Source organism: Terrapene carolina, unplaced genomic scaffold (assembly GCF_002925995.2).
Source record: "Terrapene carolina triunguis isolate 2854851 unplaced genomic scaffold, T_m_triunguis-2.0 Scaffold130, whole genome shotgun sequence".
Classification (NCBI taxonomy): domain Eukaryota; kingdom Metazoa; phylum Chordata; order Testudines; family Emydidae; genus Terrapene; species Terrapene triunguis.
In genome coordinates, this window is record NW_020664481.1 from 18,314,430 (window position 1) to 18,333,196 (window position 18,767).

The window sequence follows — 18,767 nt, forward strand, 5'->3', positions numbered from 1 at the left end:
ATTGTTTTATTTGAGCAAGCAGTTAGTGATGACTTTCCTCTGTTTGAAAATCTGACTATTTTGTACCAGGGTTCATGTATAGGACCTCTTTTTAAGTTTCTTTGCTGAAACAGGCCTAGCTTAGCCTGTCTTCTCTATGCACAGGATGGCTCCTGCTTGCCAGAGCTGCACAAAGATAATCGCTCAGGAAGTGTTTCAGCCAATCCCCTGAAGCTTTACATTCAGATTTACCAAAGTAGCCAATCCAGGATTAGCTTTTATTAGGAAGACAGATCATCAAGCTGAAGTGCCAAGCCCTTTCTGTCTGAGTACTGAGAGCCTGTCCTCCATGTTTTATAAGTATTGACATAACACTGTGTTAACAATGCATCCACAGAGGTAAGCTTTACTTTTTACATTTTTTTTTCTCTAAGACATATGAGTTGTGGGTTAACAGTGTGATTCTCTGTGATTTGTTGCGCAAAACAGACACCACTGCACTTTATTAAGTTGAAACTGTTTAAATTTGCTTTCTTGGGTCACATGGTTAGTAGCCATTAGCCATAGCTTTATTTTGCAGACTGGCAAAACCTTGGCATACCTACTTCTTCACAGGAGGATGGTGTTTTTAGAGTTTATCAAGATCCTGGTATTCCAAAGAAGCTTTCTGTCTCTGAGCAGTTTGCCAGCACTATTGTCTGTTGTGTCACATGCCTGCTGAAGAGAAAATGGAAGCTAGGGAGCAGATGCATTTAACTGCCCTACAGGGAGTCAAGCAGGGATAATGGCAGACAGCAGAACAGGCAAGTTTACCTTTCTAAACAGTGAATGGAATAGCGAAGCTAAGTTATCTCTGAGAAAATATGGGATTTTTAAAATCCTGGACATCAGCAAAATGTGCTAATGGCAGATTGTAGATATTGGGCCTAGGTGGTATTGTGCTGTTGCATCATGTTTTTTATGCAGCTTATCTTTACTTGAAATGGATATTGAACTTTTTTCTTACAGGGGTAGTTAATACAATGTGTTTCTCTTTCTGAAGGACAATGTATGGTTAACATTTTGTTCCTTTAAAAGAAGTTTCTCAAACTGCAGGTTTTAGAATTAGTTTTCTGGTCAATAAAATGCAGCAGTACATCTGTTTAAATGCCTAATTCTTTAAAGAAAAAATATTTTTCAACTCTTAGCTTCCTTCTCTTGCATAGTTAAAATAAATGTATGTACCTTTTATCTGTGCCTTTTTGTTTTACACTGTAGCAGCCTCAGTTCTGTGTTGTGGAGTCCAGGAGATATAAAATCATGTCTGGTTCTTGACAGTATTACATGTTGTTCGTTTTTGGTTATAGTCTTTTTTTTTTCTTTGTCTTTATTTTGATTTTGGTTTATTGCTACGTAATTGTTTCAAAAATTTCCCTTTTGATCAATTCCCAAATCTGCCAGCCTGTTGTATCTTCTTAACTGTGGAAAAATGAGATGGTTGCTTGAACAGTTGGTAAGTAAGCAGTGTGCTGCTCTCTGAACATTTTTAATAGTTTAACAATTTTTGGTTTTAACAGGGGGCCACTAGTCCAGCAGGTGAAGTACTGTCAGTGGCTAGTCATGTAAAAAAATTGAAGCTTTGATCAGTATCTATTTTAAATGACTTGTTCAAGTAAACTGTGTTCCCTTTTGAATGTACTGTTTTTCTGATAATATGCTGCTAAACTTGAAGCTTATACTTCCTGTTTACCTGTGGCCAGTGAAATTTTTTTTACTTACGCTTTGTTCCTAGATCCTTAATTAACATGTTTGGAGGCTAGAGCACAGTTTGGTTGTTCCTCAGGCTTTTGAGGTGTAATGAAAGTGCTAGTACTCAGCAGTACTTTACTCAGTACTTTACACAGTTAAAGGGATATTTGTTCCTAAATCTGTGTTTTAGATATTACATGAAATATCACCTAAGATCACATTTTGTTTGATTTATTACTAATTTTGAACACCTTGTGCCTTTGTTTCATAGTTGAGCTGTAACACTTGTATGTATATCTTAAGTTGCTTTTCACTGGACATTTTCTCATAGCAATGCAGTTATCAGAAACATCCTCTTTGGTGCTTTTGATCTAATTTTTGCACAGTTTTATCGTAGTCCAGTCCATACAATGTTAAGAATGGACCCAAATCTAATGTGGATCTAGAAATGATTATACCTCGTCATTGTATGCTAACTTTTATAGAAGGGTCCCATAGATTTGATAACATACTGTAACATAGTCATTTAACTCTGGTTACTTCTTTGCTAAGATTAATATCTTACTTGAAAATGGAAAAACCCAAAAGTGTAGTATTATATGGTAAAAATGCCTAATTCAGATCACAAATCTAAACCATTGCTGAAGTGTACTGTTGCTTCTTGTTTTTATAGTACTTGTATATGACTTAATATATTTTTCAGCATACACAAAGGTGATAATGCAGCTAAGAAATAATGAGTTTATGCTGTTTTTATTCTGATTGCTAAAATGAGAAATTGCATTTGGGCATAGTTTTCCTAACAACAGTATATACACATTAGCAATTTGGTTTGGAGTCTTAAACATTGCATAATATTATATTTAATATGAGGAAGCAGGAATAAGTGATCTGCAATCAAAAAGCTTGCATTAAAATGGCTCCCACAGGTTTTGTTAAACAAGGATCTGTTTCAAATCTGCACCTCCTGACACATTGTTGACAGTGAAGTATATTTGTATAAGCTGCCCTTGTGCGTGTAATGAAACGTAGCATTGTGAGTCTTATTTCGCTATTTTTAATCACTCAAATATAATTCTTTTATAGTTCACAAAAAATAAATGTCTGCATTGCAGCAAGATGTCTGAGGCAAGGTAGAGACAGCAGTGTTGTTTTACAGATCAGCCCAATCACGCTGCTCCATGGAGTACTTGAGCCAATAGAAACAGAGTGTAGGTTAAAGATTGACAATTGCAGTGGCAAGACTGAGAAAGGCCTTCTGGAAATTTCTACCATCTTTGTTCCATCTAAGTAAAGCAAATTCAGCTAAGCTGAAGAATTTCATGTATTTTTGGTGCTTTGTCAAGGTATGATGCTATCACTCACTGTTATAGATTGCATAATAGGAAACACTGTGTGCTGTTTTTCTAATGTTCAGGCCAGATGGGGTGTGGGGTTTTGTTTAAGAGACGGAGACAGGGAAAAAGCATGTACCCCTTCTAGACAAGATTTTACAGGGCTGATTCTTGTTCATTTTACAATTACACTGAACATGCATGAAGCAATGTAGTTGAGGTATATACCATTTGTAGAAGGTGGCCATTGTTCTGGTGTAACTAGGAATTAATCGTATAATTGCTCTTTAAATTTTCTAGCAACTAAAGAGTTATTTTACTTGTCCAGGATTAATATGATTAGCCATTATTATTTAGTGGCAACATCCAGTTACTTTTGTAATTAGCTATACAAAGAATGTAATGGGGAGAAACAGAAGAGTGATCTGGATTATAATAAGGATGAAAACAATAGCTTTTTAAAAGCCACATGTCCCTTTCATACTTTGTAGGCAAACTATTTTAGCTGGGAGTTAAGTAGTGCTAGGGAAAAATGAGTGACTTTTTGAAACTGGTGACAATATTTAGCATATCCATAAGGAAATGATGCAAAGTACAAATAACTTCAAATCTGATTTCTTTTCCTCTCTCCCTCAGGCATCTGAGTAAAAATAGGCTTCCCCCCACTTCACTGATCTTGGAAGAAGCATATGCTAAAGGGACTTTCACCTTCACAGTACAAAAATTAGTATGTAAATTTAGCTCCTCCATGTTAGTGTCCACTGGCTTCATCTACCTTTTCTCTCTGGGCTGCTTGCCAGTGTATAATCCCACTTCTTTCTTGCTTGCTTTCTTTTTTCTTAAACTTTAGTCTGTGTTTACACTACAAAATTATGTCAACCTAACTGACTTATGTCGGCATACAGCCACCACAGTTATTAAATTGCTTGTGTGCATGCACACTTGGCTCCTTGTGTCAGCAATGCGCATCCTCACCAGGAGCGCTTGTATCAATTGTATTGTCAGTTGAGGCGTTGTGGGTAGGCTCCTGAAAGCCAGTAATAGTTGATGTTAGCAATGCAGTCTCTACACTGACACTGCGTCAACCTAATTAAATCGAGCATGAGTCTACGTGGCTTGGGGAGGTGGTGTTATTAAATAGGTGTAGAGAGGCACTTACATCAGCAGGAGCCAAATTTAAGTGAAGACACTTCCACAGCTAGGTCGATGCATGGCAGCGTACATTGATCTAACCCTGTAGTTTGGACCAGGCTTTAGTAGCCATGTTCATCCAACAGGTGGGAAGTGGTAGAGCAAGGCACTTAAAGACTGGTGCCAATCCAGAATCATCAACAAGGGCTGATAAGTCTCAGTAAAGACTGCATCCTGTTTCTTTTTCCACATGGAACACTTTGTATCACTTTGGAGCCACAGATGGCACCTTGAGGTTTCTGAAGTTGCACCCAAACATGGGCACTCACATAACAGTGCATAGTATTATCCACTAGGCCAGTGATCCCCAAACTGTGGGGCATGACCCCCTAGGGGGACATGAAGGAACGTTTTTTTTGGGGGGGGGTGCGGGGCCTTGGCCAGCCCCCTGAGGAGGGAGCGCCTCCCAGCCCAGCTGTGCCCCCAGCCGCAGCCTCACTCCACCCCCAGCCCAGCCCCAGCCAGAACTCCACTCTGCCCCCAGCTTTGCCCTGATTCCCTCTGCCCCAAGGCCAGCTCCACCTCTAGCCCCAGCTCCTCCCACATCCCCAGTTCTGCCCCCTCGCCCTCTCCGCTCCTCCTTCAGCCCAAGCTCCTCTGCCAAGGACACCTTGGCTGTGCAGTAATGGAGGCGGGGTGCAGACAGATTCCATTACTGGTAAGGGGACTGCGATAGGAAAAGTTTGGGCACCACTGCACTAGGCTGTTAGCCTGACCTCTCAAACTGGATTTAGAAAATATTTCTATTGTTAATAGAAATCATGTGTCCACTTTCATATCCAGTTTGGAAGTGTAGTGCATATGAGCTGAGTTTCATGTACTTTGCCACAGATTGAAGTTGTCAGTCTTATAACTATTGCCAATTGTCATAGTATCTGTGTGTCTCACAGTGAGATTAAAAGCGTGTGATAGGCATTATACTAGCAGCATTAATATAGATAGCACTGACCTTTATTTACAAACATTCCCAAACTGTGCCTGTGTATTTTGGAGGTCTAAGCCTATAAATATCCTATATATATTGATTGGGCCTCAGCTGTATATCTCCCATTTTGAGAGAGATTTGAACGATACCACATCGTTTTTACATGTTTCTTTCCCCTTGTGCTAAGCTATTTTAAATGCATATTGTATAGAATAGATTTGTTTAGAATATCCTAAATGTGTGAAATAGAATAAAATAAAAATCGGGTATTACATTTTGGCATAGGTACCTAGCCTAATTGTTGCCCTATCTGTACAGTTGAACAAGCACTATTTACATTATTTCAATTACTTAGTACAAGGTGGGCATTTTGCAGGGGACTCAGAATAATAAAACATCAAATTAAGGAGATTCACACTGAAGACTGAATCTAAAATTGAACAATTTCCTTAGTAACCTGTGACTTCACAAAACTCCCAATCTTGTGCATTTCTAGTTAAACATTTGGATATCAGGTGTCCCCTTTGTCATCCTTTACCATTTCTGATATTTAGATGATTGCTTCAAAAATAGCACTGCTGTTTAAACAAGAGATATAGTTATTGAATAAACTGCTACCATTTTAGCTACAGTACAGGAATGAGGCAGTGCAGTGCTGCCAGACGCCATTTTAAGAATCCTGCATAAATAGCATAGCTACCGATGAGTAAGAGACTGTTATAGGTGAGTGCTTATACAAAGCTGCTATTTATTCAGCAATGGCATGCTAATATTTTTTTCAATTTTTATTGAATGCAGTTTTTTGAAATCATGATTTATATTTGTTACAAACAAGTGTGATCTAAAGGAAGCAGGAATTATCTTTAGGATAAAATTTAATATTAGTTCTTATGGTCTTAAAGCAGTATTTTTTTAATTAAAGGGGGAAAAAGACTTCCATAAATGTATGGTTCTTGGGCTTAAAATAATTCCCATATGTAGACTGAGAATATTGTGCATGTGGGCATGGGCTGTTCTAGGTGGTTTTCCATATCCATCAGATTTTCTTGGTTAAATGTCAAGGTGCAGTAGTTCATCTGCAACTTTTTAATTATTCTCTGTAGTTACCATAGGTTAAGCGCAGGTGTAGATATTTTTAGATATTTTTACATATGTACATTTTGAGATAAATATTACTAATAAAGGGGAGATCTTCCTTTGTAGAACAGTTTATTTAATTGTAGGAAATTAACAATTTGAATTGCATAAGTGAATAACTCTCTTTTATGTTAATAAAGGAAAGCATTATTCAGTTAACTTAATAATGCATTTTTCTGTTAGGTAGAAATAAGTCTTATTTGTAACCTTCCCTTTTTCCCTCCTCTCCTCCAGCTTCTCCCCAAGAAAGAGAACCTGAGCCCCAACCCCCCGTAATCACACATGTCTAAAAATAGTTTGTGTGAAATGAGTTTGGTTTTATTTTAACATTTTTGGTGACTTAATTTCATTTTTATAACAACCCCGTCAATACAGGTATGACAGGTCTTAAATGATTAATACATGTTTTTGCCAATTTCATTGTTAATTGACTAAGTGTATGTTTCAGTTACTAGTTTTTTATAATATGTTCTGTTTGTTTTGTCAAGGAAATAAGAGTTAGTTTCAGAATGACTAAGATAAATATTGTACTCAGCTATCTACTTAATGGAGTATATGCCACTATCATTTCTGATACAGAACCCCAAACTATCATATTCTTAGTTATACATAATAGTAATGCATCTGATTGGAACAAAAATGAAATAACAAAAGCAATCAGTACTGCAGAAATGAGGTCTTTTCAAAATGTGATGTGTCTATGTGATGGTCTAGTCTCATCTCCCAGTTACTGTGTGTTCCTATAATACTGGCTCTTTGTTTGCATTTATATTGATGCAAAGATTTTTCTTTTTCTTTTCCTCCCTTTTTTGCTATGGGAAACAGTAGGATACTTGTCCCTAAGAGCTTGCTGTCATTGAATTATTGCACTTGAAATCCTTTGCTGAGGAAAAGCTGCTGGTGAGATTACTGAGATTGGAAGGTTATGATGCTTAAAGCACGTTCAGAATACTGCTTGTTGCGGCAGAAGGCACAAAGCTTAAAAGATCCATAAATTCTGGAAAAAGTTACCCTAAACTAGCTGCAAATTTTCACATACACCCCAGCCAGCAGAGTGATTGTCTATGTGAGCTGTAATGTCCTGCAACAAGCCAAATAAGGCAAGACATCTCTTAAGTCACTTCATTACTGTGAATCTTTAAATGTCTTCCATAGTTATATTAATACATTTATACTTCATTTCTGTTTTCCTCATACTTTGAATTTTGTTCAGCAGCAAGTCAGTGTTTTCTTCATTGCTCAGGATCTTGTGAGTTTTTATTTAAATTTTAGTATTTGGGGTGCTTCTTATCGAGAGGGATGAATTGTTAGTATCCATTAAGGAAAAAAATACATCCTATTCTCTAGGGCTTGACCATACATAATTTCATTTCTGCCAGCAGTCCATGTATGATGCAGCAGGTATTTGTTAAAGTTTGTTTTCAGTTAAAGTAAAATAGAAGTATAAATATATTTAACAAAAATGCAAAACGATTCTATCAAGTAGTGAATTCATTTCAGCATTCAGAATGTTCTATTGATCTTCAGATCTTAAGAGAGAAACTGTCATCAGACATCACCTTTATAGTACACAACAGAGACATGTCAAGTCAAGATATTTTGTTCTACTTGGAAACATTTAGAAAGAATATTTTTCTTGTTTTTATTGATGCACCAAAACATTCAGGCTATGTCTACACTGGAGAGCTTACAGTGGCACAGCTATACCAATGCATCTGCGCCACTGTAAGATCTCTCGTGTAGCCACTCTATGCAGACAGGAGAGAGCTCTTCCGTCGACATAATTAATCCACCCCCAAGAAGCAGCAATAGCTATGTCAGTAGGAGAAGCACTATGCACAGTACCACTTATGCCGGCATAACTTATGTCGCTCAGGAAGATGGTTTTTTCACACTCCTGAGCGACAGAAATTTTGCTGACAAAATGGTAGTGTAGACATGGCCTTACACCTTTTTAAAAGGGTACAAAGATCTTATGTTTTTGTGAATGTAAAAAACTTGATAGCATTAGCTAGAGACAGCTAGAACTCTTATACATGCCAGTACTGACCAACAGTATCCTTGCTGTTGCAGTCTTTGGTCCACATATGCCAATACATCTCACTTCTGATGGACAGTCAGGGACATCTCTAGGAAGCCTTTGCTAGTATACCTTTTTATTGCCCTCCAACATCTGTTTTTCTAGTTATGACTCATACACAGTTCCTCTATATTCTTTATTATTATTTGTATTATCATGACACCTAGGAGCCCTAGTCTTGGACCAGAATCCTATTGTGCTAAGGGCTGTACAAACACAGAACAAAAAGACAGTCCCTTCCCCAAGCCACTTACAGTCTAAGACAATAGATCAGGGATGGGCAAACTTTTTGGCCTGAGGGCCACATCGGGGTTCTGAAACTGTATAGAGGGCTGGGTAGGGAAGGCTGTGCCTCCCCAAATAGCCTGGCCCCTGCCCCCTATCCGCCCCCTCCCACTTCCCGCCCCCTGACTGCCCCCCCTCAGAACCCCCAACCCATCTAACACCCCTGCTCCTTGTCCCCTGACTGCCCCCTCCCGGGACCCCCCGCCCCTAAGCCCCTGACTGTCCCGCCCCCTATCCACCCCCCCACCCCCTGACAGGCCCCCCAGGACTCCCACGCCTATCCAACCCCACCCCCCCAGAACCTCCGCCCCATCCAACCACCCCCTGCTCCCTGTCCCCTGATTACCCCCCAGGACTTCCTGCCCCTTATCCAACCCCCGCTCCCCGCCCCTTACCATGCCACTCAGATCAGCAGGACTGGCAGCTGCGCCACCCGGCCAGAGACAGCCACGCCGCCCAGAGCTCTGGTGGCACGGTGAGCTGAGGCTGCGGGAAGGGGGGACAGCAGGGGAGGGGCCGGGGGCTAGCATCCCCGGCCGGGAGCTCAAGGGCCAGGCAAGATGGTCCCGTGGCCGGATGTGGCCCACAGGCCATAGTTTGCCCACCTCTGCAATAGATGGATGCAGACAGACTGACGGGAGAGTACAATGAAACAAAGAGACAGTATTTGTTAACATGTTAGGCAGTGACCTCAGTACAACTGTGGTCTAACCATTGTCAAGTTTTTTTGTTGGCATTGTGGAAGAAGATTGTTTTAAGGAAGGATTTGAAGGAGGATAATGAGGTAGCTTTGCAGATGTTTATGGGAAGCTCCTCCCAGTCCTGAGGGGCAGCATGGGAGAAAGCATGAAGGTGCATGTTTGAACATTTAACATGTGGGTAATAGAAGCTATTATGGGCCAATCAGAGGCGACACTTGACATTTCAGTATTGAAAGAGATGCTAGGTAGGGTGGGGTAGGCTGTGATGGGCCTTGAAAGTAAAGACAAATAGCTTCTGTTTGATGTGGTAGAGAAGTAGGGGCAAGTGAAGCGATGCAAAGAGGAGTGATGCAGTCAAAGCAACGAGCTAGGAAAATGATCTTTGCAACAACATTCTGAGGATATGAATGAGCAAGATTGCACTTGGTGAGGCCTGAGAAAAGGATATTAAAATAATTCAGATGCAAGATGATGAGAGCCTGGATGAGAGTTTTAGCTGTGTGGATGGAATTGAAAGGCCTTTTTTTAGAGACATTAGGCAAAAAGAATGGTCAAGATTGAGACATAGCCTGGATGCGATGACCTAGAGAGAGGTCTGAGTTGAATAAAATGTGCAGATTGGTGGTGATGTCCACAGTGATGGAGAAAGAAGGTAGCAGAGTGGGTTGGAGGTGAGGGGTGAGAATTTTTACATTAAGCTCAAGCTGATGTCTAGATACTGTAGCTACTAATCAGAGAGACAAGCTGAGATTTTAGTGTGGACAGAAGGAGACAGGTCTGACTTACAGTGGCCCCCCACTACCTTTCTTTTTTCCTGTTATGCCAAATTGTATGTAGGTTTTGTGATCTGGACAAATGACCATGGGAAATTTGACTGAGACTATTAAAGATTCACATGGCCCAAAGCAAATCTGAACCTGGATCAACCTTTTTGAAAGCAGAGATCACCACCTTATTCTCCTACTGGCAAGCCACCACCAAATTGGAATAAGAAGCATATTGTATATAATAATGTAAATATAATAGTGACAGAAATAGCACCTGTTATTATATCTTCACATTATTATATACAATATGCTTCTTATTCCAATTTGGTGGGCCACTTTAAAAGATTAATCTTATTAAAAAGAGAGAGAGAGAAAAAAAACAAATACAGCATTTCTTACAGAAAAGCAAAGCACATGTACCACCCATGATAGTGGTGATAGTATACAACATTGTTTTCAGTGCTAGATGGATTTAAATGAGCACAGTTTTCAAAATCTTGGATGATGTGTTAGTCTGCTGACTTTCAGCTGCACAACAATATCTTGAAAATGTATTTATTAGGATTTTTCCTTGGTTTGTCTGTACACCACAGCCAAATCTCAAAACTGGAGATTCTTCTTCGAGTGATTGTTCATGTCCATTCCAAGCAGGTGTGTGTGCGCCGCGTGCACGCCAGCAGGAAGATTTTACTCTAGCAGCATCCGTAGGGTCGGCTTCGGCACCCCCTGGAGTGGCGCCTCCATGGCGCTGTATATAGGGGCCAGCCGACCCTCCACCCCCTCAGTTCCTTCTTACCGCCGGTGACGGCTAGCTGGAACTTCGCTTGCTCTTCAGCAATCATGCAGTGTTCCGTCCTAGTTGTAAACAGTTAGTTTGTTAGTTTAGTGTTAGTTTAGATAGATAGCTGTGGGGGGGCTTTCCCCAACGTTTTCGTCCCCCCACTGGGGCATGCCCGGGTCCTCAGGGTTCAAACTCTGCAGGGAGTGCGGGAAATTCATGCCGAAGAGTGACCCGCACTCTTCGTGCTTAAGGTGCCTCGGGGAGAGCCACCAAAGAGACAGGTGCAGTATCTGCAGGGCATTTTGCCCCAGGACTCTCAAAGATAGAGAGCAGAGACTTAAAGTCCTCCTAATGGAAGCGGCCCTGCGGCCACAATTGGATCCGGGGCCTGCCGACCCGGCACCCAGCACTTCATCCTCGGTGTGCAGTGCCCCGGCACCGGCGATAAGTCGTGAGGCCAAAGCCTCCAAACCCCGGCACTGGAGAGAGTCGGCACACAAGAAATCGGCCTCGGTGCGACATCGCTCACCATCGCCAGTGCCAGTTAAAAAGAAGAGGCCGGTGAGGGAACATTCCCCCTGCCAGGACCCTAAGGGGCCGGCGCCGTCCACGAGTGCTGCGGGACAGGCCACGCCGCAGACCCATTCGGCTATCCCGTTGACTCCCACCCCGGAGAGGGTACTGTTGAGTCCGGACAGGCCTAGATCCCTGGACATTATAGAGGAGGTGCGCCTCCCATCGACGCCGGATGTGTTCGAGGCTGCCTCAGACCTCTTGAGCCTCCCGGTGCCAGCGTTGCCGCACCGGTGGAGAGAACCTCCGGATACAGCTCGACCCCAGTTACAATCTCGGGGCAAACCGGCAATGCTATCGCCGCACTTCCCACACTGCGCCGCCCCAGCGGCACCGACGCAGAGGGAACTTTCTCCGGGCAGGCGGCACCGGGCCCTGGCAACAGTGGGTACCGCCCCTCCGATGTCCTCGTACTCGGAGACCTCTGACTCGGAGGCGGACTCGTACCACTCCAATAGATTGAGGAGCAGACGATCGTCCTCGCGTGCGAGTGCCCAGCCGTACCCACCGCAGTGGCAGCAACAGTGGCAACCGCCCCCCCCCCAGTGGCCGTTCTGGACGCCCTGGGCCTACCACCAGTCAGTGGGTCAGGTGTATGGACCCCGCTCACGAGCCGCATCGGTCTCCTTGACGTCGGTGGCCCTGCCGCTAATGCCCCCACCACCGGCACCACAGTCTGACAGGAGTGTGCCACAACAGGACACGGCACCGCCTAGTCAGGTACTGGCACCGACAGGGACCATGCTCCCAACGCCATAGGCGCCGCCCAGCACGCCTCGTCGTTCGGTGTCGACCCTGGTACCGGCCGCGGTGCCGCATCCTGAACCCGCACCGGCCGCGCAGCCTGAGTACCGTGTGCCGCAGGCCCTGGTAGAGGAGGAGGGTATAGAAGAAGGCCCTCTTCAGGGGATCTCCTCCGGCGAGGAAGAGGATGAGGCAGTGGCGGGAACGTCAGCGGCACCTGCTCTGGAGGACAATAGGATCCTCCAACAGCTGCTTACGCGAGCAGCCCAGAGCCTCTCGATCCAAACGGAGGAGATCGAGGTAGATACTGATCCTGTGGTGGACATCCTGACCCCGTCGGGTCCATCCAGGGTAGCCCTGCCTCTCATAAAGACCATTGCGGACACAACCCGCACCTTGTGGCAGACGCCAGACTCATTAGCCCCCACGGCTAAAAGGACTGAGAGGTGATATTTTGTTCCATCCAAGGGCTATGAACATCTTTATACACACCCTCCCCCGGACTCCCTAGTAGTAGATGCAGCCAACAAGAGGAAGCGCCAAGGGTTCCAGGGAGCTACGCCAAAAAATAGAGAGGCCAAGAAGTTGGACCTGTTCAGGCAAAAGGTGTATTCGACAGGGGGTCTGCAGTTGTGCATAGCCAATCAGCAGGCCATAGTGAGCCGGTATGGACACAACACGTGCTCGGCTTTGTCTAGGTTCGCTGATCTCCTTTCCCAGGAATCACGAACCGAGTTTTCAGCCCTGGTCGAAGAGGGAAAATTGATTACCCGAGCTTCCCTCCAGGCAGCCTTGGACGCGGCTGATTCAGCCTCACACACGCTGGCGACTGGTCTGGTCATGAGGAGGGGAGCCTGGGTTCAAGTTTCAAGCCTCCCACATGAGGTCCAACAGACAATTCAAGACCTCCCTTTCGAAGGGCCCATGCTCTTCTCGGAGAAGACAGATAAGAGGCTACATAGCCTAAAGGATTCACGGGCTACCCTTCGCTCACTAGGCCTACACACCCCGGTCATTCAGCGTAGGCAGTTCAGGCCGCCACAGGCCCCACAGCCGTACCAGCCTCAAAATTGCGTGGACGCATTGTGCAGAAGGGCAAGGACAGGCAGAAGGAGGCAACAACAGCAGCCCTCCAGCCAGTCATCTGCCCAGCCAAGGCCTCCACAGGGGCCTAGACCACCATTTGATGGCCCAGTCGAGGACGACCTACCGGTCAGAACTCTGGATCGTACCAACCTTACCTTTTCGTCACGTCTGTCCCCCTTCTATCGTGCGTGCGCCCGGATCACATCGGACAGTTGGTTGCTTCGCACGGTAGAAAGGGGATATTCTATCCAGTTCTCCTCCCTCCTGCCCCACCAGCCCCCCCTCCCTGTCCCTCTTCAGCGACCTCTCTCACAAGCAACTTCTAATTCAGGAAGTACAGTCCCGCCTCGCAGCCGGGGCAGTAGAGGAGATTCCTCAGGAGCTCAGGGGCAGGGGCTTCTATTCCCGATATTTCCTAATACCGAAAGCGAAGGGGGGGCCTCAGACCTATTTTGGACTTGCGGCGTCTCAACAAGTTTGTAAAGAAGCTCAAGTTCCGCATGGTCTCCCTGTCCTCCATCATACCTTCCATGGAACCAGGAGACTGGTATGCCGCCCTCGACTTAAAGGACGCATACTTTCACATTCCAATAATCCCTCAGCACAGGCGTTACCTCAGATTTGTCGTGGGCAACGCCCATCTACAGTTTACGGTTCTTCCTTTTGGACTGTCAGCAGCCCCAAGGGTCTTCACAAAGTGCATGACAGTCATGGCAGCCTTCCTGCGCAAGCAGGGTATTCAGGTGTTTCCCTACCTGGACGATTGGCTCATCAAGGGCCGTGCCAAGGCACAGGTGGAGGCTCAGGTGGTCTTCATCAGGCAGACCTTCCTCGACCTCGGCCTCTTGCTGAACGAGGCCAAGTCCACACTTTCTCCGACCCAAAGAATTGAATTTATAGGGGCGGTTCTGGACTCGACACATGCCAGAGCATACCTCCCAGAGGCCAGGTTCCAGACTATGTCCAACATTATTCTTGGCCTCCATTACCCGACCACCACAGCAAGAAATTGCCTCAAGTTGCTAGGGCACATGGCAGCATGTACCTATGTGGTGAGCCACGCCAGACTCAGACTGCGTCCACTCCAGTCCTGGGTGGCAAGGGTGTATCGGCCGGTCAGGGATTCCCTAGAATAGTGGTGACGCTGCCTCGGCCAGCGTTGGACTCCCTCCAATGGTGGCTCGACCCGCGGGAGGTCTGGGATGGAGTGCCTTTCCTCGGCCCCGAGCCCTCCCTATCCCTGGTAACGGACACATCGGATGTGGGATGGGGTGCACATCTGGGCGACCTCAGGACCCAAGGCCTTTGGTCACGAGAAGACCTTTCATTACACATCAATGTCAGGGAATTACGAGCGGTGCGCCTCGCATGCATAGCCTTCAAATCCCAGCTAGAGGGCAGGTGCGTTTCTGTCCTCACGGACAACACTCCAACGATGTTCTATAGCAACAAACAGGGTGGCGCTCGCTCCTCTCCCCTGTGCCGGGAAGCCCTCGCATTATGGGACTTTTGCGTACAGAACGTAATTCACCTGACAGCATCCTACCTCCCGGGGATGCAGAACAGGCTTGCAGACGCCCTCAGCCGCTCGTTCCAAGGTCACGAGTGGTGTATTCGCTGGGACATAGTACTCTCAATTTTCTGGCTCTGGGGTCATCCCCAGGTGGACGTGTTCGCCTCCAGAGAGAACAGGAAGTGTCGCCAATTCTGCTCCCTCATGGGACGCAGTCCGGGGTCTCTAACGGATGTCTTCCTCCTCTCTTGGACAGACGGGCTGTTTTACGCCTTCCCCCCCGATTCCTATGGTTCACAGAGTAATCCTCAAAGCCCGCGGAGATCATGCTCGTGTCATCCTGATAGCGCCGGCGTGGCCGCGCCAGCACTGATACACGTCGCTCCTGCATATGTCTATATGGGTGCCCCTCAGGTTGCCCCTACTCCCGGACTTGATCACTCAGGATCAGGGTCGCCTGCGTCACCTGAACCTGGAGTTGCTCCACCTCACAGCCTGGATGCTCCATGGCTAAACCCCGTGGAGATGCAATGCTCTCATCAGGTCAGGCAGGTCCTTCTTGGTAGCAGGAAACCCTCAACAAGGACCACGTACTTGGCCAAGTGGAAGCTCTTCTCCCTCTGGGCCACACAACGGGGTCAGGCTCCCTTGCTCGCCCCGGTCCCTCTCATATTGGACTATTTGCTACATCTGAGACACCTGGGACTCTCCCTCTCTTCGGTTCGAGTACACCTTGCTGCAATCTCTGCATTCCACCCTGGAGTGGGGGGTACCTCAGTGTTTGCGGACCACTCGTTGGACGATTCCTCAAGGGCCTTGACAGATTGTTCCCGCACATTCGTCAACCTGTCCCTGCTTGGGACCTCAATTTGGTCCTGTCCGTTCTCACAGGGCCCCCCTTCGAGCTGCTGGCTTTGTGCTCGCTGTTATATCTTTCATATAAGGTCACGTTCTTGGTGGCTATCACATCAGCCCGGAGGGTGTCGGAACTCAGAGCACTGACATCCGAACCTCCATACACCGTCTTCCACAAAGACAAGGTCCAACTCAGGCCGCACCCAGCGTTCCTTCCTAAGGTGGTTTCCCCATTTCACGTGGGGCAAGACATTTTTCTCCCAGTGTTCTATCCGAAACCGCATTCCTCGGCTAAGAAGCGTAGGCTGCATTCCCTGGACGTTCGCAGGGCCCTCGCGTTCTACGTTGAAAGGACAAGACCCTTCAGGAAATCAACCCAACTTTTCGTTGCAGTGGCCGACAGGATGAAGGGGCTCCTGGTCTTGTCACAGCGGATCTCCTCTTGAATCAAAACCTGTATCCGGGAATGCTACAGTCGGGCTAACATACCAGCCCCGCCTATCACGGCCCACTCCACAAGAGCACAGGCCTCTTCTGCTGCGTTCCTGGCCCAGGTCCCGACGCAGGAAATTTGTAGAGCGGCCACGTGGTCCTCAATCCACACTTTTACGGCACACTATGCCATCACGCACCAGGCCAGAGATGATGCAGCCTTTGGCCGCGCAGTACTCCAGTCTGCAGTGACCTCCGACCCCACCACCTAGGTTCGAGCTTGTGAGTCACCTGCTTGGAATGGACATGAACAATCGCTCGAAGAAGAAAAAATGGTTACTCACCTTTCTGTAACTGTTGTTCTTTGAGAGGTGTTCATGTCCATTCCAATACCCACCCTCCTGCCCCTCTGTCGGAGTGTCGGCAAGAAGGAACTGAGGGGATGGAGGGTCGGCTGGCCCCTATATACAGCGCCATGGAGGCGCCACTCCAGGGGGTGCCGAAGCCAACCCTACGGACGCTGCTATAGTAAAATCTTCCAGCTGGCATGCACGCGGCGCGCACACACCTGCTTGGAATGGACATGAACAACACCTCTCGAAGAAAAACAGTTACAAAAAGGTGAGTAACCGTTTTTTTTGTGCAACTGGATGGTCTTATTAATTACCTTCCCTCCACAGCTTCATCTAAACTGGCAAAATTTATATCCATATTTCTCCATTAGTGATACCAATGTGGAAGTTATAATGCAGGCAGGTCAGAGGTGTTTGTACTACCTTGTCATGTACTACCTTGTCATCCAATCTTACTCTGAATACTGTAGAAGTGCCTGGTTAGGGATGAATGACATGGTGGTAAAAACACCTGTATTCTGTCTACACTATGGACTGGTCTACACTAGGGGGGGAGATCGATCTAAGATACGCAACTTCAGCTACGAGAATAATTTAGCTGAAGTTGACATATCTTAGATCGATTTACCTCGGGTCCTCACGGCGCAGGATCGACAGCTGCGGCTCCCCTGTGGACTCCGCTTCCGCCTCTCGCTCTGGTGGAGTTCCGGAGTCGACGGGAAGCGCGTTCGGGCATCGATTTATCGCGTCTAGACGAGACGCGATAAATTGATCCCCGATAGATCGATTACTACCCGCCGATCCGGTGGGTAGTGAAGACGTACCCTATATCTCCTGCCATTGCTATTATTGGTAGAGTTGCATGGAGGTGAATTACACAATTGATTTTTTTCAGATTGTAGAGCCTAATTTTAAAATCCTAAATTTTAATCCTTGTCTGTAAAATTACATGTTAGGCCCTAATCCTGCAAGCTGTTCTGCAGAGAAAGATCTCTTCACTCTGTGAAGTTAGTGAGGTGCTAACATATGCAGGAGTCTGTCCATACAGTTTATAGGATTTGGACCTTAGATTATAAACTCTTTGGGACAGGAGCCCTGTCACCTACTTGTCTATCAACTATCATTCACATTTATGATGCTATATAAATAATCTCCCATAGATGTTGGAAGACTAACTCACATTAAAATGAATGAGTGAAATTTGGGTAAATACCCTGTATATCAGAGGCAAGATAAATTCCCTCTGTGTTCAGATAGTGTATACTCCACTTGAGAATGGACCTTTAAAGTTATATTAGATTTCTGGCCATAAGTATTTGACAGTGTCACTTCAAGCTTTTATGCATGAACCTAAATATGAAAATAATATATTCTAAATTTCTTTCTAACTCCTGTAGCTTGGCTGAAGAGGAAATAAAGGCAGAGCAGGAGGTGGTGGAGGGGATGGATATCTCCACTCGATCCAAAGGTGAGTGAGGAAAAGTGTACTTTATCTGTATTCCAGAGCACAGGAGGAAACTGGACTTCTTTGTTTAAAATCAGCAATGCAATCTGTGATCTGTAATGCAACTAACTAGACTGAAAACACGAATTCTTAAATGCATATTGGCTTAATTAATGGAAAAATCTCCTTTCTCTAATTCTTTGTTTTTTTTAAAAAAAATATTGTATTTGAATTGGGGTATGGATTATCCCCTGGTTTTATCAGGTATATTATTCTGAATACATTGTGTCTGAGAACATTAATTTCCTTTTGACTTATGATCTTCCAATAATCAAAATTTGATCCAGACTTTCAAAATGTGTCAGCTTCTTGTGGTCTTCCCTACTCACCGTGCCTGGTTTCCCTTGGAAGTCATCTTAAATTTGGAATGGCAAAAAGGGATTAAAAAAGAAAAGATGTCAGCATGTCTCAAAAATGTTTAATCATAACTTCACTAAAAATAAACAGGGAACATGAAATTTGCCCTTTCTACAAAAATTGGTCTCATGAGCATGAATAATTTCAAGAACCCCTGAAATATGCATTGATTATCCTGACAGGAAGCCAGGGCAGGCTGCAGAATTCTAGAGAACTGAAAATCTCCATCATTTCTATAGTTTGTAACTAGAGAAGTGTAGCCGAAAGTGTCTGACTGCTCTATGGATTTTGAAACCCTGGCTCAGGCCATCCATGTTCTTTTATATATATAAAAATTTTGGCCCTACAGCTCTCCAAAAGCTGAACTGTTAGCAGCAATGAAAAGAAACAAAAATTAGGAAAATTCACTAAATTTTCCTAATTTTTGTTTCTTTTCATTGCT

General features: G+C 45.2%; 1 protein-coding gene across 3 annotated transcripts in view; it reads left to right on the forward strand.

The window, feature by feature from the left end:
• Positions 1-280: 280 nt before the first annotated feature.
• ZMYND8 (zinc finger MYND-type containing 8) overlaps positions 281-18,767 on the forward strand; it is a 106,684-nt gene continuing 88,197 nt past the window's right edge. Inside the window, exons 1-2 of one of the 3 annotated variants that reach the window (XM_026652629.2) lie at positions 281-378; positions 17,862-17,932. In XM_026652629.2, coding sequence (XP_026508414.1) covers positions 365-378; positions 17,862-17,932 — 85 coding nt within the window. In that variant the 5' untranslated portion in view covers positions 281-364. Of the gene's footprint in view, positions 379-1,377; positions 1,472-2,988; positions 3,054-17,861; positions 17,933-18,767 lie in introns of those variants that run through there. The other 2 variants (XM_026652631.2, XM_026652630.1) reach the window with 2 other exon arrangements.